A 26893-nucleotide genomic window follows, 5' to 3' on the forward strand; every position below is an offset into this window, starting at 1 on the left:
AGGCAGCCTCCAGCTGCTATGATAGTCCAGGCAGGACATTAAACGGTGCGGGGGAGAGGAGCCCAGCATCCTGCTGCTATGATAGTCCAGGCAGTACAGAGTCGTTTCTTTACACAGGAAAAGGAGGGGGCGGATTGAAGCTCAGCCCCCAGTTGCTGTGATGAAGACGGTTACCAGCCATTCTGTACCATCTACTTGGAATGACCAGGAGTCATTCCTATTTTTACCCAGGCGCCCCCGGCCGACCTCACCTGAGGCCAGCCAGGAGCACTCACGGGCTGATGACGACGACAGATAGCAGTCATATTGCACCGTCTGACACCGGGGAGGAGAGGGGAGAGGATACTGCTGTTCACTGCTGCAGCATCGCGTCCACCAGCAGCATGCCGTAGACATAGAGTGACATATAAAAAAGTCAAGAAATGATTTTTTCCCTTTTCTTTCATGGGGGGGGAGGGGGGTAAATTAACGAGCTATACCCTGAGCCACCCCGTACAATGTGTTTGACCCTACAAGGCACTGGAAGCTCAGCCAAGAATGCAAATACTTTTCAGAGACTGCTGCGGACTGTGGGATAGCTGGAGTCCTCAGTACCCCCTCCCTCCCTCCATGAGCGTCCATTTGATTCTTTGGCTTTCCGTTACGCTTGTCACGCAGCACTGTACTGTGGACTCTGTATCATAGCCTGGAGATTTTTTTCAAATGCTTTGGCATTTCGTCTTCTGTAACGGAGCTCTGATAGAACAGATTTTTCTCCCCATACAGCGATCAGATCCAGTCTCTCCCGCACAGTCCATGCTGGAGCTCTTTTTGGATTTGGGACTGCATCGCCACCCGTGCTGATCAGAGCTCCATGCTGGGCAAACAGGAAATGAAATTCAAAAGTTTGCGGGGCTTTTCCTGTTTACCTGGCCACTGCATCAGAGTTCAGATAGCTGTCCAGAGCGGTCACAATGGTGCACTGTGGGATACCGCCCAGAGGCCAATACCGTCGATTTGCGGCCACAGTAACCCTAATCCGATATGGTAATACCGATTTCAGCGCTACTCCTCTCGTTGGGGAGGAGTACAGAAACCGGTTTAAAGAGCCCTTTATATCAATATAAAGGGCTTCGTTGTGTGGACGGGTGCAGCGTTAAATCGGTTTAACGCTGCTAAAATCGGTTTAAACGCGTAGTGTAGACCAGGCCTAACACGGCTACCCCTCTGATACTTCACAGATTTAGGTGAACAAAATCTAAGCTTTTGGGAACTCTCTTTCTTCTCACTATATTTCTGTGGGGCCTGAACTGTTCAGATTTTAATTTTTCTTTATATATCACTGTGAAGATAATGTCTGTGGATTATAAAATAGCCATGTCGCGCTGTAAAAATTATTATAAAATCTTATGAAAAAGAAACAAAAAGTTATTTAATTAAATTCACTTCTTTAGTTCCTCTGGGGACTTGAATGTGGGGAGGTTGACCCTGTGCAATCCTTGCTGAAAATCCTTAGAGACTGAACTCTAGGTCTCCAGCTACTTTTTGTGAAAGCTGGGTGTGCCAGTACCTCCCACAAGGTTTTATGGGAATATGACATCACTGGAATATGTTTTGTGCTGCCTGGGCCATGTAACATAACCTTTATGGAGATATGGTCTACTATATCTATTCAGCCTGTTTGTACACACATCATTTTGTACTTGAGGTTAAGAATATTGGTTGTATACTTGCTTGATTTCTAAGTAAGCTTTATGAGGCATTTGGTCAGCTTCTTTAGAAAGGAATTCACACGGTTAAGTACCCAATCAGGAAGCACTTGGGGAACAATGCATCTTGGAATGCTCCAATCCATATAAGAAGTCTTCCTGGAGACATACAAGATACTATGCGGACAATGGCTTCTGCCGGCAAAGACTGAGTCATGCATGGACATGTGACTTGCCAAGGTGACTCCAGAACTCCATCTTGGAGCTGGACTTTGCATAGGAGTGAGAAGGGGGTCTCCACCCACAAGAGAGTTTATTTAAACCCATGGAAGACCCCTCCATTTTGTCTTCAGCTGGCTAAAGAAGGAGCCTTTCCCCCCCGGGATACTTGAAGACAACTGGAACAAAGAACAGTAACTACAGGGTGTGTGAGTGATTGCTGGACCCAGGCTAAAAGGAGATTGCTCTGTTTTACAGACTATTTTGGAACTAGTGAGGATCTTATCTGTATTTAGTTTGATTAGACATAGATTTGTGCATTTTATTTTTATTTTATTTTGCTTGGTAGCTTACATTGTTCTGTCTGTTACTACTTGGAAGCACTTAAATCCTAATTTCTGTATTTAATAAAATCACTTTTTACTTATTAATTGACCCAGAGTATGTAGTAATACCTGGGGGAGCAAACAGCTGTGCATCTCTCTCTATCAGCATTCTAGAGGGTGAACAATTTGAGTTTACCCTGCATAAGCTTTATATAAGGTAAAACAGATTTATTTGGGTTTAGATCCCATGGGGAGTTGGGCATTTGAATGCTAAAGTCAAGCACACTTCTGTGAGCTGTTTTCAGGTAAACCTGCAGCTTTGGGGCAGGTAATTCAGACGCTGGGTCTGTGCTGGAGCACACAGGAGTATATCTGGCTCAGCAAGACAGGGTGCTGGGGTCCTGAGCTGGCAGGGAAAACAGGAGCAGAGGTAGTCTTGGAACATCAGTTGGCAGCGCACAGGGGATTTCTGTGATCCAACCTGTCACAGGGGTTGGGTTTTTTTGATTTTTTTTTTTTTTTTTAAAAAGGCACTGGACACAGGAAATGAAGTGCACTCTAGCCCGCCCAAAGGTTACAATTGCACCTCCTAGGTGAGAAGGTAACAATGGTCACACAGTGAACATTTAAGCATGTAAAAAGCCATGCTAATGATTTGCCTCAGTGTCTGCTGGGAGAGAAAATCCTCATGGCAGCTTAGCATCTGGCCTGCATTTCTTAAATGGCAGGGTTGTTTACAGCAGCTGGGCTCTCTCCCAGCCTCCAACAGGGTACAGCAGCAGATGTACCATCCTTCCTGGTGTAACAAACTAACTATCTCTCTCAGCTCCCCGTGGCTTTCTGTTGCTCGTGAAGTGCCTGTTCTGTGACCCATTAGTTCTGTAGCATCCTTTATAACAGCTTTATGTGGAGATTTTGCAATAGAGTCAGGCATCAAATGAAGGCTCCCCAAGGCTGTTCCTGGAAGCTACAACACACTGTACCTTTAAGACTATAGACTGGGCCCACTGGAACTTCAAGGAAACAGGTGTTTGATATTGGGATTGGTTTTGGTACTTTTAACCCAAGGGATATGCTCCCAGGGCCATGCTGATAACCACCATTTTTAATTAAGAAAATAAATACAGGGATCTTAATACTGCTTTTTAATTGGTCTGCAGATTTAACCCACTTCTCGTGCAGTGTCATCATGCAGGCAGTGGGGTGATGCCTCAATATAATTGATACATTCAGAGAGACAAAACTTCAGCTCGGGGAAGGAGTAGTTATGTATGCAAATCCTGAATGCTTAATAAGATAGCCCATTGGTTATGTCAAGAAGCTTCTGTACAAGGCTTTTATATTGGTCTTGTCAGTCTCGATGGAAACCAGACCCACCTTGCCCTGCCTGGGCCATTAATTAGACACTTGTGAAAAAGCAAGAGAGCATCATTTTCAGAGGAAAGGTTTTCATAAAATATGTCCCTTTACTGAAGAGCAAGGGGTGTGTTACCAGTCACTTTACAGGAAGTAGCACTAACACAGAGGAAATATTGATAAACAAATGTAAAATAAATTGATAGACAAATATTCTTAGCCTTAGACGAGAAGAGGATCCGAAAGTACATTTATATATTTGTAATAGGATTATTTGCAGTGGATTTGCAAGCCATGTTTTTAAAATCCAGAGAAAGGTGTTTGTTTGCTGAACACAGGTCATCCTTGACTATATAAACTTATTACACTAATCCTATCAGGATAGATTATACCCAGGGCACCAGCAGCCTCACATCTTCATTTGAGCCCCAGCTTGCATTAAATAGGGCAAGGAAGGGATATATTTTTTGGTCATCCAGTCTGTTTTTTACTACAGTTTTTGAAAACAAATTAGGACTATGAATAATATTTTGCAATGTAAGAGCCTGATCTTTTGCCATTGAAAAAATGATGGGGATTTCACACTGACTTCCTAAGGACAGGATCGGCGCCTGCAATCATACAATGGATCAATATTACAAACCCCACAGTGCTTCTATATCAATTGCAAAGAGATAGGAAGAAAATTATACACTTTTAACACTATATTGCCATCTCTATTAAGAATCATTCAAGACAAGCAATTCTTAAATTGAGCATTCCTTTGTTCCACTGCAATTCAGAGACAATTGCTAACAATGTAAACTCAATCCAACTGATTTATATTTCATTTCATTTGTGATCCTGAGCAGAGTTTGAAAATGTCAAGAATTAAAACTCCCTCGATAAATAAGGTCAGTAAAATGTTAGCAAATACTTTCAGTAAAGACAGTCACCTTCAGAAATCCTACTCAAAAATACCAACAAACAAGTTATTCTTGAAGTTCCAGCCACAAGAGTGCTGCTAGTCAGAAGAGCTGAATCACAAAATGCCACTTCATAGAAAGGTTTCTAATACTAAGTGGCAATGAAGGGGGGAAAAAATTGTATGCCACAAGCTTTTGTCCAGGTAAATAGAAAGATACAGAGTGGAAATGCTGAAAATAACTCAACAAATTCTCATCCTGCATTTTTACAATGTTTGTTGCATCCAGACACACACAGTTTTGTGCCTGTGAAATACAACACAAATTTCCAGAGTCTTGAACAGTCTGCCTGAGCCTGCTACTCAGGGCAACGTTCAGCTTTTCTAGCTGCCAGCCCATGTGAGATAGAACGTGTGGACTGATGAGCTCCCTGAAATTGGAGGTTATTTTAACAAAGATTGCTTGTTCGTGGTATAAGGGTCTCTCCAGCTCTGAATCAGATTCGTTCTTACGCAAACAGAGTGCAGAATGGGACCAGCTGCATTTAAAGTGCTTTAGTGGCATATTTGACCCACTCCTTCCCTGCTAAGAAAACCCAGCATGCCTGCAGATTTACAAGTTTAACTCTCATTAGTGTTATTGGGAACTTCAGAGGATTTACACATGTATCAGAGGGAGAATAAATGAACTCCTGCATAGTCTTTGCAAACAGCCAACTTCTGAGGTTTTTTTCCAGAAGAGAACCTTCCATTCGTGTCTCCACTAAATGGCATATTTGCTGCATCATCACTCCATAAATGCCACTTTTGCTACAACTGATTCAGCACAGAGCTTGACATAAGGCCACATGCTGGGGGAAAGCTTTTTATGAGACAAATAGGTTTCTGAAATGCATCATAATTACTTTGATCCCTAATCTGAAATTCATCCATAAAATCCATCTCCAGGCTTGTTCACTGCAGGTTACAGTGAAACAAAAATGTCAGATTTAATTGAAGAGTCAACTGATGTAGATAGGACAGTCTTAGAGTCAAATCATGAACATAAACCAGAAAGAGTTAGTTTTATATCACGTTTGTTTACCATTCACAAGTTCTGGAGTTTGACCTTATAATGCAGTGTCCGAGCAAACAAATGATCAACTTTAGTGGACCTATTTGCCTGCCTTCCAAAAACTGGAGCTCCCTAAAATAACCACTTGCCATCACTTTTGCACAGTAGAACCTCAAGAGTTACGAACACATTTGGAATGGAGGTTGTCTGTAACTCTGAAATGTTCGTAAAACTCTGAACACAACATTATGATTGTTCTTTCAAAAGTTTACAAACAGCCAATGAACATAGATTTAATACAGCTTGGAAACTTTACTATGCAAAAGAAAAATGCTGCTCCCTCCTCCTTTTTTTCCCCCCTTAGTAGTTTACATTTAACACAGTACTGTACTTGCCTTTGGGTTGTTTTTGGTCTCTGCTGCTGCTTGATTGTGTACTTAACAGTTCTAAATGAGGTGTGTGTGGTTCACTGGGCCATTGGTAACTCTGAGGTTCTTCATATATCCTATATGGCAGTGTTTTTGAGTAGTCTTCAGAAAAATTATGAATCCATTCCTATTCTGCACACTCCCAAGGTGGTGGTGTTTCAAGTAATAAGGAGGTGCAATTTAGCTTTTGTTTTCCAGTAGTCTTAGCGAGAAAGATTGCTGTAAACCCAAATCCAGAACATGAGATACTGCTACCATCTGCTGTACTTTAGAAGGGGACCAGATTACAGGTCATCACACTTAACACAGCTTGGAATCGTTTTTACAAATTAGCATTGCTTTCATTAAATTAGTACTTACCTAGCAAGCTTGCTGAGACCAAGAACTTGTTTGTTAGGAAGATAACCTATATGTACCTAGAGAAAGGGGAACAAACCATTCACTGGATCAAAATACTCTTCAAGACAGCGTTAAACACTCACGCATACTTTCTGAAATACACATTTGCCTCATGTCAAACTTTCAGACTCACTTCCGTTTCAAACCCAGAAGTTTTAGCATGGGGCGGGGGAGGACATTCCACCATGCAAGTCTGAAAGATTAAAGAGCAAGCAGAGAGTGAGAGTGCCTGGTGAATTCAGTATCTTTTTTTAAACGTATACACCCAGTCTCGGGATGGCAACAGAGGGACATGCAGAATTTAAGTCATGTGCAATAGAGAGATTGTCTTAGCATTACTCAGCACAGAAAAGTTAAGCTAAAATAAATGCAGCCTTCTTTCAATGGCTTAAAAAAACAATCTTTTGAAGAAAGACTAGTCTTTTTGCTTTAGCTGGACAGCTCATGTGGGAAGAAGCGCTTAGTGTGCAAACTGCAATGCACTTGAAAAAAAGAATTAAGGAATAACTCTTAGGACACCGATACTGCAGAAGGCCAATGAAATTAAAGCCATCCTCCATCCTGTTCAAATATGCATTTATTGTCTGAGCATTCATGTTTAATAGGTAAATAGATAATACTGAAACAGTAGAGTTATTATTAAAGTCTATCCTAAAAACAGTGACAAATTTTTCAGATTTGTGCTGAGAAAAACCGTATTCAGAGTTGTGAAAGAAGCTATTGTATTAAAGTGGATTTATAGTTGGAGCAGATTACAGATGACCCATTGGTGTGTCATTGTACCAAAGGATGCGTTTGCCAAGATAGCAAGGTCGGAAAGGGTCACTGTAGGGTTATTTCATATAATTTTGCCTGGAAATCTGGTCTTTCAGAATCCTATTTTGCTGTACCTGTGGCTATAGGTATTATAATACCACCTAATTACCTGGCTAATTTGCTCACTCCTATCACTTTTCTGTTGGGTAATCAACCAACTGACACCTGAAAGACACGAAACATTTCAGATCAAAGTAAGAGACATGGTTTTGCAGTAGTTACTTGGAAACAAGCAATGACTTTTGTTGCGTGGCAAGAACAGCTTAACTGTGAATTTTTAGACAGAGCTACAAATACATCATTTGTTGAAGAGCATTTGCAGCAGGTTTGATATACCCAACAGGAGAATGGCTAGTCCAACAATCCTTAGAAGCACAGCATGTCATTTAGCTGACCAGCTTTGACAGTTAAGGTCCAGACACCCCAAGGGAGGAGAACACAGCAAAAGGACTAGTTCGGTGTTTGGGATTTCTTCAACCCACACTGGCTAAACTTCTAGATGGAAAAAGAATTTACAGATTGCCCCAGAATAATGAGAAAGAAGCATGTAAAGCCTACACAGTAGCAAAAATATAGGCAAAGAGAAAGCCAGAACAGAAAGGAGACTCTTATTTTCCAAAATTAAACACTAGCAATACAGCAGAGTTGGGGGAGGAGACAAGAATGAGATGACGCCCTCTAGGAGACACGTAAAATACCTGCAGAGAAGCCCAGTTATGTTACCAGAAAACATATTTGGGAACATAAATGGCATGGATAGAATTTTACAGACTATGGGAACACCTGCTTCTTCTTCGAGTGATTGCTCATATCCATTCCAGTTAGGTGTGCGCGCAGCGCGTGCACGTTCGTCGGAAGATTTTTACCCTAGCAACTCCGGTGGGCCGGCAGGTCGCCCCCTAGAGTGGCACTGGCATGGTGCCTGATATATACCCCTGCCGGCCCGCCCGCTCCTCAGTTCCTTCTTACCGCCGTGTCGGTCATTGGAACGGTGGAGCGCGGCATAGCTGTCCTCCACGTCCCTAGCTCTCCATTGTCTCCTGTTCTAATAGTTGTATATAGTTATAGCTGTAATTAGACTTTTTAGTATTAGTTGTTAGTTGTAGTACTTGTTGTAAATATTAGCGGGCTTGGGCGCAAGCCCTCCCCCGCGCCCGGTGCCAGGCCCATGCCCTGCTCGCCAGGGTTTAAACAGTGCTCAGCCTGCAAGAAGCCGATGCCAACGAGCGATTCCCACGACGCTTGCCTGAAGTGCCTTGGGGAATCACATATCTCTGAAAAGTGCCGCATTTGTAAGGCATTTAAGCCAAGAACAAAGAAGGAGAGGGATCAGCGCTTAAAGACCCTCTTAATGGAAGCAGCGCTTAACCCTCCAGCCTCGACGCCGAGCGCCGGCTCCGCTCCAGCACTGGACTGCTCCGGCACCGGGAAGATGCCGCGGCACCGGGCCCAGAAGCAGGGCCTTCGACGTCTGCCACTCCAGCCAAGCAGATGCGGATGGAGTGCCCGGCACCATCTACTGCCGCGGCACCGACGATAGGGATTCTGTCGACTCCGGGCCCGGGAGGTCCGTCGAGTCCAGTCCCCCCCATAAGATCTGGGGTCGAGCTAGTGGTTTCCTTGACGCCGGAGACATTTGCTTCGGCTCGGAACCTGATTGCTTTGACTGAGCCTACGCTACCTCAACCTCCGGTGCGAGTTCTGCAGTCAAAGGGCAAGCCTACGGCCTTGCGAGCTCCATCTCCGGGTTCACCGAGCCGGCACCGATCCCCATCAAGATCCCGGCACCGTGGACGATCTCGGTCGGGACGCTGCTCGCAGTCCTGGCACCGCTCCCCGCGGCGGTACCGGTCATACTCGCGGCGCCGATCCTATTCATGGAGGTCCTGGTACTCCCAGTACCGTTCTGACTTGAGCCACCGCTACCGGCACCGAGATTCCAGAAGCCGCTCCCGTCGTCGGCGTTTGGCATCCCGGTCGACCTCCCGGCACCGCGCTGGTAGTAGGTCCCGGCACCGGTATGACTCTCGGCACCGGTATGACTCCCGGCACCGAGTAGGTCGACGTCGTCTAGACGGAGGGACCCGTATCAGTCCCGTTCGGCTCCACTCTGGCTATCCCAACAGCCGTCTGTCTCCTCTCACACAGACAGCACGTACGCTATAGACGCGGACAGACCTGCTGCTCTCTTCCAGGAGCCCCCTCCACAGGAGCATGGACCACAGAAGTGGGGCTTCTGGACCCCCTGGGAATACCATCAAGCCCAAGGGCAGCAACAGGTTCCCCCGCGTCCAGCAACATCAGAGCACAGGGCTCCGGAGACCACACTGTCTCGTCCTCTTCAGTCCCCTGCAGAGGAGGAATTGTCTCACCAGCGGGACCCTGACCTCCCTCCAGAGCCGGAAGCATTGCTCCAGACGGAGCATCCTGCAGATCCACTCTTGCTGGGGTTCTCCTCATCATCCTCCCCGGATGAGGCAGTGGCTGGAACATCATCCACCAGCCATCCTCCGCTCGACCTCAGAGCACATCAAGACCTCCTCCGGCGCGTGGCGCAAAACATGAATTTGCAGGCCGAGGAGGTCTCAGAAATTGAGGATCCGGAGGTGAGCATATTGTCTGCAGATACTCCCACTCGTGTCGCCCTCCCCTTTATACGGACCATTCAGGCCAATGCCACTACCATCTGGCAGTCACTGGCATCAGTTCCCCCCGTGGCACGCGGCGTGGAACGCAAATACATGGTGCCCTCGAAAGGGTACGAGTATCTCTATGTCCACCCACCCCCGTGCTCCCTCGTCGTACAATCTGTGAACGAGAGGGAGCGTCACGGCCAACAGGCCCCGGCACCGAAGTCTAAAGAAGCGAGGCGCATGGACCTGCTTGGCCGAAAGGTCTATTCTGCGGGCGCTCTCCAGCTTCGGGTGTCCAACCAACAAGCTCTCCTTAGCTGCTACACTTATAACACCTGGGCGGCAGCGGACAAATATAAGGAGTTGCTTCCACAAGATGCACGTCAGGAATTTGCGGCAATCCTTGACGAGGGCAAGAAGGTGGCACGTACTTCTCTGCAAGCATCTCTCGATGCCGCAGATTCGGCAGCCAGGACTCTGGCTTCTGGCGTGACCATGCGAGGCTTTCCTGGCTTCAGGTCTCTGGTCTTCCTCCGGAGCTCCAATACACCATTCAGGACCTCCCGTTTGAAGGCCAGGGCCTGTTTTCGGACAAGACCGACCCCAGGCTGCAAAGCCTGAAAGACAATAGGGTCATTATGCGCTCTTTGGGGATGCATACACCAGTCACCCAGCGCAGACCCTTCCGGCCTCAACAGCAGCGCCGGCCCTACCCTCAACCTCGCCAGAGGCAGGACTTCGCCAGATGCCGAAGTAGGAACGGCCGGCGTAGACAATCGGGCAACCAAGGGGGGCAAAACCAGAGCTCCTCCAAGGCTCCCTCTGGCCCAAAGCCTTCATTTTGAAGGCGCGCCCGAGGGCGATGCACCAGTTTCCCTCCCGGATCCATCCCCACCATTCTCCAACCGTCTTTCGTTTTTCCTCCCGGCGTGGTCCCGACTGACATCAGACCGTTGGGTCTTACGCACATTACAAGCTGGATACCATCTGCAGTTTGTTTCGCACCCCCCTTCCCAGCCCCCCTCCAGGGACCCCTCTCACGAGCAATTCCTTATTCAGGAGGTGCGGACACTTCTCGCCAAAGGAGCCATAGAGGAGGTTCCAGAGGCCCAGCGGGGCAAGGGGTTTTACTCCCGTTACTTTCTGATCCCCAAAGCCAAGGGAGGCCTCAGGCCTATCCTCGACCTGCGCGAACTCAACAGATACGTCGTGAAGTTGAAGTTCCGTATGGTATCCTTGGGGACCACTATCCCCTCCTTGGATCCCGGAGACTGGTACGTCGCCCTCGACATGTAAGACGCGTATTTTCACATAGCCATCTTCCCGCCGCACAGACGGTTCCTTCGGTTAGTGACCAACCGCTGCCACTATCAGTTCGCGGTCCTCCCGTTCGGCCTCTCCACGGCCCCGAGGGTGTTCACCAAATGTATGGCTGTAGTCGTCGCCCACCTTCGTCGCAGCCGCATACATTTATTTCCATACCTCGACGACTGGCTGATTCAAGGGTCATCAGAGGCGCAGGTCCTCAGCCATGTCCGCATGGTCAGCAGTCTCTTTGAGAACTTGGGCCTCATCCTCAACATAGAAAAGTCAACGCTAATCCCCACTCAGAGGATAGAGTTTATCGGAGCACTTCTGGACTCGACTCTGGCCAGAGCCGTTCTTCCTCTAGCAAGGTTCCAGACCTTGATGGCCATTATACGACGGCTGCAGTCAGCACCCTTGACCTCTATACGTACGTGCCTAACTCTATTGGGCCACATGCCGGCTTGCACGTTTATCACGCGGTATGCGCGGTTGCGCATGAGGCCCCTCCAGTCCTGGCTCATCAGTCAGTACCATCCGGCCCGGCACCTTCTGGACGTGATTGTTACTGTTCCCCAGGACGTATTAGGTTCCCTGAGGTGGTGGCTGGACCAGTCCGTGGTATGTGCGGGGTTGCCGTTCCATCCGCACCAGCCTTCGATGTCCCTGACAACAGACGCCTCAGATCTAGGTTGGGGGGCCCATCTTGGAACCCTACGGACACAAAGTCGGTGGTCACCTCACGAATTAGCCCTCCACATCAACGTATGGGAACTGAGGGCAGTCCACCTTGCTTGTCAAACATTCCATCTTCAACTTCAAGGTCGCTGTGTCTCGGTATTCACCAACAACACAATGACCATGCATTACATCAACAAGCAGGGCGGCACGAGGTCCTCTGCCCTGTGTCAGGAGACCATGAGGCTTTGGGACTTCTGCATAGCCCACTCCATTCACCTCATCGCGTCCTACCTTCCCGGGGTTCGGAACACGCTGGCGGATCATCTGAGCAGATCCTCTCTTTCCCACAAGTGGTCCCTTCGCCCGGACGTTGCCCTTTCGCTCTTCCAGAGGTGGGGATGTCCTCGGATGGACCTCTTCGCGTCCCGAGGGAACAGGAAGTGCCAGATGTTCTGCTCCTTTCAAGGCCGGGAACCAGGTTCGATAGCAGATGCCTTCCTTATCCCCTGGACGACACACCTGTTCTACACATTCCCTCCGTTCCCGCTTGTCCACAAGGTCCTTCTGAAGGTGCGCAGGGACAAGGCCTGCTTGATCATGATAGCTACAGCGTGGCCCAGGCAGCATTGGTACTCCATGTTGCTGGACCTGCCTCTGGCCGACCCCATCCCCCTGCCCCTTCACCTGGACCTGATCACTCAGGAGCACGGCAGGCTATGTCACCCAGACCTGCAGTCCCTGCACCTCACGGCGTGGCTCCTGAGTGACTGACCCGGTCCGAGCTCCGTTGCTCTACCCCAGTGCAGCAGGTGCTCCTGGGCAGCAGGAAGCCTTCTACCAGAGCGACCTATTCAGAGAAATGGAAGCGCTTCACCTGCTGGTGTGCGGAACGCAGTCTCCTCCCCGCTCAGGTCTCTATTGCCATTATCTTGGACTACATCTGGTCCCCTAAGGAACAGGGCCTGGCGATATCATCTCTTCGGGTTCATCTGTTGGCCATCTCCACTTTTCACCCGGGGGAGGATGGCCCATCGGTGTTCTCTCACCCTATGTGACGAGAATCCTTAAGGGATTGGAGCGTCTATACCCCCAGGTTCGACGCCCTACCCCTACCTGGGACCTGAACCTAGTTCTCACCCGGCTCATGTCCCCTCCGTTTGAGCCATTAGCGACTTGCTCCCTGCTCTCTCTCTCTCTTCTGGAAGACTGCCTTCCTGGTGGCCATCACCTCAGCTAGGAGGGTGTTGGAGCTCCAGGCTCTCACCGTAGATCCCCCGTACACGGTGTTCCACAGGGAGAAGGTCCAGCTGAGACCGCATCCAGCCTCTCTCTCCAAGGTGGTCTCAGCCTTTCATGTCAACCAGGACATCTTTCTCCCTGTATTTTTCCCAAAACCCCACTCCTCCCGCAGGGAACAGCAGCTCCACTCGCTGGACGTCCGTCGAGCGCTTGCGTTTTATATAGACAGGACCAAGCCATTCCGCAGAACCCCACAACTCTTTGTGGCGGTAGCAGAACAGGCCAAGGGGTTACCTATTTCCTCTCAAAGAATCTCCTCGTGGGTAACGTCCTGTATCCGAGCCTGTTATGACTTGGCTCATACCCCTCCAGGTCACGTGACTGCGCACTCTACCAAGGCTCAAGCCTCATCAACGGTTTTCCTCGCCCACGTCCCCATCCAGGAGATCTGTAGGGCAGCAACCTGGTCCTCCGTTCATACTTTCGCTTCCCATTATGCCCTGGTCCAGCAGTCCAGAGATGACGCAGCCTTCGGCTCTGCAGTGCTCCACGCCGCGACTTCTCACTCCGACTCCACCGCCTAGGTAAGGCTTGGGATTCACCTAACTGGAATGGATATGAGCAATCACTCGAAGAAGAAAAGACGGTACTCACCTTTGTAACTGTTGTTCTTCGAGATGTGTTGCTCATATCCATTCCACACCCGCCCTCCTTCCCCACTGTCAGAGTAGCCGGCAAGAAGGAACTGAGGAGCAGGCGGGCTGGCAGGGGTATATATCAGGCGCCATGCCGGCGCCACTCTAGGGGGCGACCTGCCGGCCCACCGGAGTTTCTAGGGTAAAAATTTCCGACGAACGTGCATGCACAGCGCGCACACCTAACTGGAATGGATATGAGCAACACATCTCGAAGAACAACAGTTACAAAGGTGAGTAACCGTCTTATCTCTACAGTTCAAGTGTGCTTCATGAGGAGACACTATAGTGCGGATGCTCCATTCTCTGATATTTCTGGAGCTGGTATGGACGTCAAATGTTGCAGCACAGAGACCAAGATCTTTAGACAGAGAGCCTCAGTTTTGCAGCATCCAATTTGAGACTTTTTAAAAGAGGCCTGATTTTCAAAGAGTGGGTGCTCAGCACTGTCTGGAATTGAGGCCCCGTTAGGATGTCACAGTTTGGGCATCTAAAATCACTAGTTACTCTTGGAAATCTAGGCCCGACTATTCATTGAAAAGAGCACACTAATCCAAGGTTTGCACAGTCTGCAGTGGTTACTGTGACGACAATCCACCAGCTGGCTTTTCAAATTGTTAGTGTAATCTGTTACGGATCAAAGCTGACGTCTGAAGTGCGTTGGTTTAATATCAAGATGTCTGCCCTGAAGGCTTGCTGCTGCTTCATGAAGAGCATTGATACAGAATGTCAGAAACTATTAGACTGATACAGGTTGACCGCTATATGCTAGGGTCTTAAATCATATAAATCTTGCACGAAGGTGGTCTTCAGAATTTGTATTTTGAAGATTGCTGTGATTCTAGATAAGTGGCTATGATTTGATATGATAGTAAGTGGCTGCATATAGTTACAGTTTAAAAAAAAGTTACCAGAAACACACACGAATGAGAGATTTAAATCATAGTTTATGCTACAGTATCTGTTTTGTGAGGTAGTTACCTTTCCAACGAACGGAACCAGGTGATGTTCACACAATGAGAACATGTCTATGTCCTTCACAATTACCATCTCATCATGATCTTCATCAAATATGGCATCATTCAGAACATCTGAAACGAAACGTTTGCAGGAGATTATATATAAAATTACACACAACATGCAAAATATGGGGAATTCTGGTTTTTCTGATCCCTTTCCCCAGGCACACCTTAGCTCTTGGCAATTCTTAAGACTATGGAAAGTAGGCCCTGAAGTGCATCTGTTAAGCACAGACTAAGGATCTAGTTTGACTGGTACAAGGTCGCTCGTCGTATGACTGCAACAGTGCAATGTCAGACTTCACAGGCACACCAGAGACAATTTGTCTTTAAGAAGAGTCATTAATGATAAACAAATTTGTTCAGAGGACAAAACATGTCCACCAAGGTTGGTGGGAAATAAAAAAGAAACCTAGAATGTAAAGAATAGGCTATGTGTATGGGGCAATCAGAGGTGTGACTACAGCATGTGTAGACGTCACAAGCTAGCTTTGACCTAGCTAACTCCAATGATAGCATGGAAACTGTGGCGATGCAGGCTGTACAAGCCCACCCCGGACTCTAGGTAGGTATCCAAGCCTGCACTGCCATGTCTTCACTGCTATTGTTATTTGAGCTAGATCAAAACTAGCTTGGGTACGTCTACACATGCTGCAGTCATACCTCCGAGGGGCGTGTAGACATAGTGTATGTCCACTACAATCGGTGCTGAAGAAGGCATAGTTATAAGGATCCTCTCATGTTGTATAGGTTCCTGCGTGCACCACTTTGCAAGGTGAAACTGGTTTAGGGTTCAGAGGAGAGGCAAAGGGTCTCCATATGCTTGAAAAGTAGCACCAAAAAGGGCAAGGTGAGGAGAAAGGCAATTAAACACACCAAGGTATCTTCTAGGTCAGTTTTCACAGTCTGACAAGATACTTTCTCCTTCACAAGTTTCATCATGTGCCCTTCAACAGTTAGGCCTCTATAAAAGGCAGCAGCTGGTTAGACTGTCCAGAGCTCATTCTCACTGCCTCACCAAGATCAGTACTGGGTTTATAGTTCTATAAGAAACTGACAGTTTTGCCTATCTAGCTTCTTATGCCCTCCGAGAAGGTTTATAGCATGGGGCAGAGCCAACAGGCTTACAGATCGATACTCCAACTTAGCTGCACAGCCCATCCCCAAAGATAAGAGGTGTTACTCTTTTTTTTCTTTTAAACGGGGAAATCCAAGCAGGTAGCAGGAGGACAAATACTTGGTTCTTCTAGTGCCAAATGAGCACCTTTTGAATGCTATGCCTGGAGTGTTTGCTGTTTGCACTGGAGAGTGGTGCCCAGAGCCTTAGTCTGCTTCTGCCAACTCCCCAAGTTGTTCCCAGGACGGGGCCCTGCTACATAGGCCCACTTCTGTTTCTGTGAGTATTCTGAAAAGCCAGATTGTTTGGAGATGTTAAAGGGATGCTAAAGAAGGGCCTCGAGGTAAGAGACAGACAGTGCCGTTCAAACAGGAGAGAAACAGAGGTCAGTGAAGTGAACTCCAGAGGCAATAAATTTGCTCTGCTTGTGCCAGGGAGAACTTTGCCATAGACTCCAGCGGCAACCTCCGGTTTCTCAATAAGAAGAGGGCTAAGCTAACAATTAAATGGGACATATGGCCAGTTTAATGGCAATACCTCATCCAATTGCTAAGTACCCATACCATGCGCAGGCCTCCATGCAGGTTAACACTAAGCATTTAGTAGGGCCCCATGTAACTTCTAGGCCATAGCACAGAAAGAGTAAGTCTAATAGAAGAACAAAAAAAGTGTCCAGTGACTGCTGTACTTCATTAAAAGCTTTGCTTTCATCTTCAAGTGACTCAGTGGTTAATGTATAAATCCAACAATTGTGCCTGCTGCATTTGCTTTTATGCCTTCCTCGGACACACATATCCCCAACAGCTGCCATCTGTTGCCAACAACATATCGCCATCACAGATTGTTTTAATTTCCTGCATGCTATCAGAGGTACACAGGTAACCCTGGAAACCAGCATTTGCGACATTCTGCTGTTTTTCTGTGTTCATTACCAAGAATGGCTAGTGACCTGGAAAGCAGTGAGCCAGAACTTTAGAGTCACATATCCATGGGCAGGGTATAAGCGAAGTGGGGGGCAGGGGACTAGAACAAGGCACGCAGTATTTTTACAGTGGCTCTTCTGCTTCTCTACAATCTTTCTGAGCCATGTCCCCTTCCCCTATAGTCACTCCAGCAGTGGAGAGGGAGGAGGGGCGGTAGAGAGTGTGGAGGGGCACTCATCCAAAGGACATGGGTTTCCCCATTAGAGGTGACAGCAGCAGGAGCAGGTGATGGAGAGCCAGCAAAGCTGGTGCGGAAAGTGCTCAGATCCCAGCAGCAGGAGTGGTTGGCGTGACACTGCTCAGGTGTGCAATCCTGTGCTGAGAGAAAAAAAAAGTGTGTGAACAGCATTTGCCAGGGAACATAATTTAGGACACTGCTCTGTGAAGTACCAGCAGACCCACTCTGTGTGTCAGCTGGAGAAGTTTGCTATCTGGCACATTCCCGAGACCAGCCTACTCAACAAACACCCACTGATCCTAATCCCAGCAGTGCTCTCTCTAGAAGGAAACAGAACTGGTGTGGTCCCACTGCAGATACCACAACATGAATACCTGGCTAGTCTAGGGGAACAGAGTGATAGGACAGAAGATAGGATACAGTGTGCATCAGGCATGAGGGAATCTGTTCATACCTATGGAGATGGGGAGAGGGAAGGAGGAGGAGTGTGGAAGAGCAGGGGCCATCCACCCATTTACTTTTCCCATTTCTCTTTGCATCAAGTTCATATTCTTGTCCACCCCTTCAAGGTGCTACACAGCTCCACTCCAGCCCTTGGCAGGACCTTCTCCCTCTAAATGCTTCAATGAGTCCTGTGCTCCAGCCAACTAGGGGACTGAGCAGTATGGCTCCTATTCATTTCAATAGCCCTCAAATGTCTCCATCCCCAACGTTGTCTTTGCCTACCAAAGCCTTCATGCTTTCCTCACTTTGCTTTCCTCACCTTGCACAGCGCCTCCACCCAGTGCGGCCTCCTGCTGAGCCAAAGCATAACACAGAATGAATCCACTCCCCACCTGTCTGTTTATTGCACTTGTCTAGTTTACACTAAGCACCTCATGGGAAAGCCGGTGTGTTTAAAGTGCCATGCACTCTTACTCCTGCCCTTGCTCGGGGCGTACCAAGCATCGGAGGGCTAGCGTGAAAGGTGCTGGAGTACTGCATGTTCCAAGTGGACAATATCCAGCGTCAAAGCAGGTTAACAGGTAGCAAGGAGGGAAGGGGGAGGATACGATGTAATGGCAACAAGGTCTCTAGAGCATCATGTGTCCGGAGGTTCTATGAAGGACACAACTTTCAGCAAACAGCACAATGTACAGAGCCCATCATGGCATGGCATGTGGTATATAAAACCTAAACATGATAGGAGACGTGTGTCACTAGAGGAATGCTGCCTTCAGTAGAACTCACGCTTCCCTTCTAAGACTGTTGCTAAGAGTAACAGAGAGAGGTCAGTAAAAGGATCCCAGAGCAGGTCTGTGATTGCACTAAGCATTAGACACCCCGCCCGATGGCTATTAGCGAAGAACCTGGCAGCTGCTGTTCACAATAGGTGGGCAGTGATGTTAGAGGCAGGTTTACAAACAAAGCTGTTGCACAGTCAAGCAAAGGGGCTTAGAATGGTTGAGAATTCGGTAAATTCTTAGGCTGAATGCATCTGGTGTCAGGCCCTACGCACAGCCCGAATATGATAGGCTAGATAAAAAAAGTCTGCACTGTCGGAAGAAATTGACATTTACAGAATGGACCTTTACAAGTTTCCATCAAAGCAGCTCAATGCATTTACCAGGGAGATTGTAAGGCTAAGTTACAGTGTAAAGGAGACTAGTGTTATCCTGATTTTACAGATGGAAAAAAGAGAGATGGTTAAGCAACCTGCCCATGGTCACACACAGATGTTGTTGCAGAGACAGGAATGGAACACAGATCTCTTGAACCCAGTCCGGTGTCTTGGCCATGAGACCATCCTTCCTCCGTCCCTCAAAAGCTTTCAGGGACTAAAGGCTAGTGCCATTCAGCCTGTATGTATGCAGTGCAACAAAGGGTACATCTACATTACTAGTAAATATTGTGGCTGGCCTGTGCCAGCTGACTCAGGCTCCTGGGGCTCGGGCTAAGGGGCTGGTTAACTGCAGTGTAGAAGTTCAGCTCTAGCTGCAGCCTAGGCTCTAAGAGCCTGCACAGCAGGAGGGTCGCAGAGCTAGCACAAGCTTGAATGTCTACACAGCACTTACACAATGCCCCACCCCCTTAGCCAGAGACCTGCAAGCCAGCCAGAGTCAGTTGGCACAGGCCAGCTGTGAGTTTAACTGCAGTGTAGACAGACCCTAAGAGTTTACACTCCAAAGCAGACAATATCCAGACAATATCCAGACTTGGGGCTGCTCCACAAGACTTTGCCCCTTCGTTTTTCGCTCATGTGGATCTTGCCTTATTGCTGATTCTGCACATAAAAAAACACTCTGTTGACTATTAGTAGCATGAGAGAAGCCCAGAACAACCTTATCCAGAGCAATTTCTACTACTTTGATCACTGCAGGTCACCCCTCTTCAGCCCACGTGAATGCCAAAAGGGATTTATCAATTTAGCCTTTCCCACAACCTCACCAGCATTGCCAGAGCAAGTGACACAACAAGCAGAACAGATGGAGTGAACAAGATGTGGGGTAGTGCATCTCCAAAAGGCAGGATTAGCTAACTGAGAGAGAGACTCGCTCCAAGGCAGCCGTACCCTGCTGAGATGAGTCCTTCTTACTCAGACTTTGAAAATAACCTCTTCTTCAATGAGCCATGTAAAGTCTGGTTTTCCTCTGAAGGTTGACTTCTACTGCGAACAATCCAGATTTGTAAAACCTGACTTCTGGAAAGAAGCAGTGTCATGCGCCTCACTCCGGCATCAAGCTGCAGTGACTCTCAGGTGAATTGCTGTTGCTCAAAGATGACTGAACTGGCTACATAAATGTGACTTGACCCCACTGCCAAAACCAGCCAAGCCTTCTGAGTAGTTACTTGATTTACAGTAGAACCAACTGGTATCAGGGCCCCAGTGCGGCAGACACTGTACAGACAGTCCCTGTCTCAATGTACTTACAATCTAAAGAGACAGGACAGAAGCATATGTAACCCCACACATCTTCTGGGTGTGGTGCGCTGTCCCCTCTAGTGGCACCAAGACTACCTAGAGATTAATGAGTTTGCTCTACAGCCTTAGCTAAGGGCCATGTGGCTTTTAGATCATGCATTTAGCCCCAGAGTTTGATCCCAGGGGATAGTTTGGTTACACACAGAAAAAGGTTGTTGGAGTCTCCTGTGCTAGCTGATGTATGAGAGTCAGTGTGTTTGTAAGCCGATGAGGGATCGACACATTTGTCTGCACGCTGGGCAGACGTGGCACCATGTTTTTGCCACAGCTTCCTTTTTTCGCTCCCACTTCTCTTTGGCTTCTTCTGTTCTACAATTCTCAATGGCTTCAACTGCAGACAAACAGGTTTACAGCCATCCTGATCTGTTGGCAACAGCAGCTTCCCATGTGTTTGGGTTGACTTGGCCAGCTTTTAGGGAGTTCCTTATAGTTTTCATTGGCCTCCCAACATACCTGCTCCCATTTTCAACTGTCCTTAAAATATGGCTTTGGGGAGTCCTGTATCACCCATACGTCAGAGGTGACCAGCCCACCAAAGTTGTGCCTGTACGATTAGGGATTCATTCAACACAAAGTCAGGCAGCACTGGTCCAGGACTTCAATATTTGGTATCCTGACCAACCACTTGATGAGACGCAGGCAGCGCATATGAAAATTTTCTAATTGCTTCACGTGCCCAGTATGAAGTGTCCATGTTTTGCAGCCATGAAGGAAAGTGCTTAACATGATTTCACACCAAAATTAGTGACTGCTGTGCAATAGCTAGAGTCACACGGGTCAGTGGCGGACCTGGACTGGGAGGTAGAAGACCAGGGTTCTGTTCCCAGTGCACTATTCACTGTACCATGCTGCCTAGTTAAGCCTGTAGCTTTCATGAACCACTTGACATCCTGGTTTCACCTAAAACTGGAATCCCCAAATCTTAAATAATGTCTGCACTGGAAACGTCGGCGCCAGATTCTGATATTTCCAGACCAAGTGGAAGCATAGATAAATTTCAGGACTTCTCTCTTTTCCAGGCCTTAAGAGATTCACCCATTGTTCGAACTTGTTCTTCTTGCAAGACAATCCTAGCCAGTTTAGTCAGCTGCAGCTTTCTGTGCTACTAGACGAGCTAATGTAGTTTTCTCCTGACTGTTCTAAGGGGGGTGGAGGAAAGGAAAAGGGAGGGGAAGATAAATTAGCTCTTTAATCAAAAAATAAAAAGATGAGGCGAGAGAAATTAGCCCCAATTACTAAACTACATTTATTTTCTGTGTTTATTAATGAACAAAAAGCCACACATATTTAACACAAGTCCATGAGTTGAATTTGAAGCATTCCACATACTAGAGCTCTCAATGGCTGAGAACATGGGGTTAATTCCACACAAGCGCTATGATGGTTGTACAACAGTTTCTCTAGTGCACTGTGTCCAACAGGCACACAGATTAAGGCTCCTTGTCCTCTGCAGCATGCATTTTTTTGTAATTGAAAGGAAAGCTCTTCTCCGCCTCAACTGGAGTTCGCCACTCCTGCAACATCACTTTAGCTACTCACCCCCTACCATTATTACAACCCCCCTGAATTCTGCATCTTTTCCCTTAGCAATTGGGAGAAGAGAGGTATTCCTCACAGTCTGAAGATTTAAAGAGCGCTACTTGTCCCCTGCGTTTTTGCAAGGACTCAGCTGCAAAAAGGATATGTGTGCATGCTACTTCAAAAACAGCATGTCCCACAAGGCTGAGAGGTCCACAAATGAAGGGGAAACTGCATGCTCCTAAGGATAACTCAGAGAAAAGCTAATTGAGTTGAACACACAAGCCCTTGCAAAACATATTGTATTAACACCGTGGCTACAGTTCAGATCAAACACAGATGCCTTCCGGGGGGGGGGGGGGCTGGCTAAGTAAACGTGAGAAGTAAAGTTAAGTGTCATCTTTTAAGTATCATAGCAATTTCTCCTCCGACCCAGAATTAAGGTACTGCTGTGGCGACTTTGATGTGTAGTAAAACTCACAGCCGGTGTCCATTAAGAAGCAGCTCTGAGCAAAATTGAAATAAAACCTTTATCTACAATATAACAGTGGATGAAAGCAAAATGAGAATCAGATGAAAACAAGGAACAAGAGACCTTTTCAGGATTTTGCGTCAGAGGAAAGAGAGGACCTGTTGCTATAGAAACTATTTGCATGGCTTTCATGTGACACAGGAAAGCAAAAATCACCTCTGGCAATCAAGGGGCAGACTCTGCATCTCCTGACAGATGGCTGGATAGGTCAAGAGAATGAAAGATGATAGCACTATTATACAGAATAGCATCTTGATGCATCCTGTCAGTTTTACAAACACTTGTGACACATTTGCTTCCTTTGACAATGCATCACAATAGTGGAAACATGAAAAGTTCATAGGCTGCTTACGCTCCGATTTAAGCCACTTTAAAAGCCACTGATATTCAAGTTTCAAAGAGGTCCTTTCATTTTAACAAGCGTTTTTAGTGTGAGGCGGCGAATTATTTGCTAAGCCATGGAGCTTTCAGGATATTAGAAGAATTGCATTTTGAACGGGGAGATTACCAACAAACATTAAGCAACAGTTAGCCTCTGCTGCAGCACATTCAACTTGCTGCTCTGCAACAGAGGTATAATTTTTACTCTGTGCAAAACTGTGTAGTTTCCTTTCACGGGGGGAGGGGCGCAATAGCTCTGTGGTTTGAGCACTGGCCTGCTAAACCCAGAGTTGTGTGTTCAATCTTCGACGGAGCCATTTAGGGATCTGGGGAAAAATCTGTCCAGGGATTGATCCTGCTTTGAGCAGGGGGTTGGATTAGATAACCTTCCAAGGTCCCTTCCAATCCTAATATTCTATGAAAGTGAGTAACATATTTATTCAAAAGTTAAGCTAAAAGATAAGTAGGTTTGTTCTAAGACAGACTAAGAAGGCAAGAACCCCACACAGAGAAGTCCAGTAGTCTGTAACAGGTTTCCTCAGATTCAGACAAGCATCTCTAAATGAAGTTAGTTTAATATGTTCCAGGGCAAGTAGGATAGGATAGGACAATCAACTTCTCCTTTGAGTGACTGATTCAAAGCCAGCTGAGGCTTCGTGTCTTACTAATCTATTAGAGTTCTTTGAAGGGGTCAACAAACATATGGACAAGGGGGATCCACTGGACATAGTGTACTTAGATTTCCAGAAAGCCTTTGACAAGGTCCCTCACCAAAGGCTCTTATGTAAATTAAGCTGTCATGGGATAAAAGGGAAGGTCCTTTCATGGACTGAGAACTGGCTAAAAGACAGAACAAAGGGTAGGAATTAATGGTAAATTCTCAGAATGGAGAGGGGTAACTAGTGGTGTTCCCCAAGGGTCAGTCCTAGGACCAATCCTATTCAATTTATTCATAAATGATCTGGAGAAAGGGGTAAACAGGGCAAAGTTTGCAGATGACACTAAACTACTCAAGATAATTAAGACCGAAGCAGATTGTGAAGAACTTCAAAAAGATCTCACAAAACTAAATGATTGGGCAACAAAATGGCAAATGAAATTTAATGTGGATAAATGTAGAGTAATGCACATTGGAAAAAATAACCCCAACTATACATACAATATGATGGGGGCTAATTTAGCTACAACAAGTCAGGAAAAAGATCTTGGCGTCATCGTGGATAGTTCTCTGAAGATGTCCACGCAGTGTGCAGAGGTGGTCAAAAAAGCAAACAAGATGTTAGGAATCATTAAAAAGGGAATAGAGAATAAGACTGAGAATATATTATTGCCCTTATATAAATCCATAGTACACTCACATCTCAAATACTGCATACAGATGTGGTTTCCTCATCTCAAAAAAGATATTCTAGCACTAGAAAAGGTTCAGAAAAGGGCAACTAAAATGACTAGGGGTTTGGAGAGGGTCCCATATGAGGAAAGATTAAAGAGGCTAGGCCTCTCCAGCTTGGAAAAGAGGAGACTAAGTGGGGATATGATAGAGGTATATAAAATCATGAGTGATGTGGAGAAAGTGGATAAGGAAAAGTTATTTACTTATTCCCATAATACAAGAACTAGGGGTCACCAAATGAATTTAAATAGGTAGTAGGTTTAAAACAAATAAAAGGAAGTTCTTCTTCACACAGCGCACAGTCAACTTGTGGAACTCCTTACCTGAGGAGGTTGTGAAGGCTGGGACTCTAACAATGTTTAAAAAGGAACTGGATAAATTCACGGTGGTGAAGTCCATAAATGGCTATTAGCCAGGAAGGGTAAAAATGGTGTCCCTAGCCTCTGTTCATCAGAGGATGGAGATGGATGGCAGGAGAGAGATCACTTGATCATTGCCTGTTAGCTTCACTCCCTCTGGGGCACCGGGCATTGGCCACTGTCGGTAAACAGATACTGGACTAGATGGACCTTTGGTCTGACCCAGTATGGCCATTCTTATGTTCACCTTCAGTCATAGGAAATGGACTGAGAATGGTGTCCACATCCAACTGACACTGTTTAAGCAATCTTAGAGGCCAAGGAGCACATGTGAACTACATTCATCCAAAGAGGCGTGGTCTGAACAGGTCAAGATTAAGGCACCTTGGCAGAATAGTGGGGAGTAAGATTTGATTGTGTTCAGTGATGTGGAATGAGAGACTTTAAAACAAACCCAGAAGAATACACACACGATACAGCCACATGCTACAGCTGTACTGGGCCTGGGGTGGAAACACCAAACCATAGCGATTTGAAACTAATCTAATTTCAGGATGCTTCTCAAACCCTGAATTGCTATTGAAAAGCAAAAAAAAAATCCAAGGTTGAAATCTTCATTCTCTCCTGGTGTTAGGAAGTGATTGCAGTTACCCATCAAGAATATTTTCCTTAAGGCATGAAAATTATGGTGGCCTTTAATATTATATAAAGTGTAAGATACAAGATGTCAGGATTCTGACTAACAATTCTCAGCCATGTACGGAGACTTTATTGTGTTGTGGCAGTTTAATGGCTTACGTTTTCAGAAGCAAGGGATTCTGGAGGATGCAGAGTTTTCAAGAAACCTTTATTAAAGAAAGAGGTTCCAAATTAAAGGGAGCATGGGCTGAAAACACTGCTGCTTAAATAGACAACAGAACTAAAAAGGAAACAATACAAGGATTAAATAGGCATCAAATCCACATTGTTCCCCTCACATATGTGCCTGCTGAGTTGAAACTAAAGGAAGAAATCTTACCTACAGGGTTCTTATAAAAGTTTGTCTGTCATCACCATTTCTCATAAAGACTAGAATTGTGTGCTCAACCCCAGATGGAATTAATTGTTTCAGAAAGAAGGGCTAATCCCTCAGTTAGCAAAAGCAAAGCTTGAAGAATAATTTAATACCTATTTGATATATTAAAAAGGCAAAAAAGAAGGAAAGTCAAAATCAGTTAAACAACATTATTGCGTGTCATTGGAACAGATTCATTTAGTTTCCTATCATTATATTCTGCATAGAGCATGAGATTGGAGTCTATTCATATAAAGATCACAGTTATTACAGATTCTCAGATGTAACTAAGATTTCAAAATTCTTAAATTGGTCTTTTACTGATACATTAAGTAATATGAGGGAAAGCAGGATTATGCAGAGTCTCATTAAATACATCAAGATTTCAATAAAGGTTTTCATAATGTTACCATAATACCATGGGAACCGTTAAAAATTGAACTAGAGATGCAAAGTAGAGGAGTTTGAAACAATGGACTAGAAAGGCAGCATAAGAGCAAACAAGTCCTTAACGAGGAGGATTCTCAATCAGATAAAGAGGTTAAAAAAATTAAGTTAATATCTAAAAGCAAAAGAAGTTTTGCCAAACAAGTATAATTTGAGGGCATTAATGGTGAGAAAAAGTGGTTAAAAAGCTTGGAGACTTAGTGCAATAGTCCAGGGCGGAGGAAAGTTGATCCTATTATGTAACCATGCTCAACAAAGAAAGCGTCCCCACAAGAGAAGTTAATTGATATTAGCGGCTTTCATAACAAACCATATGAACCCCTGGAAATTTACTAGTTCTGAAAACAACAATGTAGGTCTATGTGAAAACCAGCCTTTGAAAAAACTTACGTTATTTGATCCATCTAGCCCAGTACATTACAAATGATGTTTCATTCCAAACAGATTGTTTGTGGACTAAGATCTAGCAATACACCTTTTGTCTCCAATAACAGAAACAGAATGGAGTAATCGACCATCTTTTAGAAAAGAGTGGTTTGGTTGATCGAACAGTCTGTTTGTTTAAGCTTCATAGTCTCTATTTTTACATTGTGATATTTAGCAAGGACACTCCTCAGCAACCCAACCGAGCTTTTGGAACTTACAAGTTTCCCCTCACCACTGTCACCAGTTAAAATACCAAATCCACAGACAAAAGATGAGGAAAATAGCAGTAAGGTGGTATTTATTCAGCATTCTCCATCCGAAAGCCCAAGAAATCCAAGCCGTACACAATTTGATAGAAGTTAGTCTATTGGTACTGGACATAACATAATACCAGATGTTACTGGTTTTGCCTTAAAATGAGAGCTCTATAGCACTGCTTTTACAGTAGTTGCAGCCTTAATGAACATGTTGTTTTGTTTAAAGTGCTTCAATATTCAAATGTAAACAAGCTATTTTCCTTCTACAAATTCCTGGGATTACTGGGCAAGAACCAACTACCGGCAATTACAGCTCATCTTTTCGAGTCAGCTTTGTTGAAGTTCACCATTTCAGAATGCTCACCTTTCTATTTAAATTACCAAAAGTTATTTCAGAAAGCCTGAAGACTTACAGTTCTAGTTAGAATTTAGTGTTAGCCTGCCATCTGATATGTCCACTTATTCTTGTTCATTTATTGTGGGCTTTTTCTTAAGTTTGCACTGTTATATATTTGGTAAGGTTT

The 26893-nt window shown here is 45.9% G+C and overlaps 1 protein-coding gene across 1 annotated transcript in view; it reads right to left on the minus strand.

Annotated features, from left to right (window-relative positions):
- The window catches only part of GCH1 (GTP cyclohydrolase 1), a 47534-nt gene that overhangs the window by 11141 nt on the left and 9500 nt on the right, over positions 1–26893 (minus strand). The window contains exons 2-3 of the mRNA XM_030562948.1: positions 14725–14834; positions 6336–6391 (exon numbers count right to left, since the gene is read on the minus strand). Coding sequence (XP_030418808.1) covers positions 6336–6391; positions 14725–14834 — 166 coding nt within the window. The remainder of the gene's footprint in view (positions 1–6335; positions 6392–14724; positions 14835–26893) is intronic.

This window comes from Gopherus evgoodei, chromosome 4 (genome assembly GCF_007399415.2).
Source record: "Gopherus evgoodei ecotype Sinaloan lineage chromosome 4, rGopEvg1_v1.p, whole genome shotgun sequence".
Lineage (NCBI taxonomy): Eukaryota > Metazoa > Chordata > Testudines > Testudinidae > Gopherus > Gopherus evgoodei.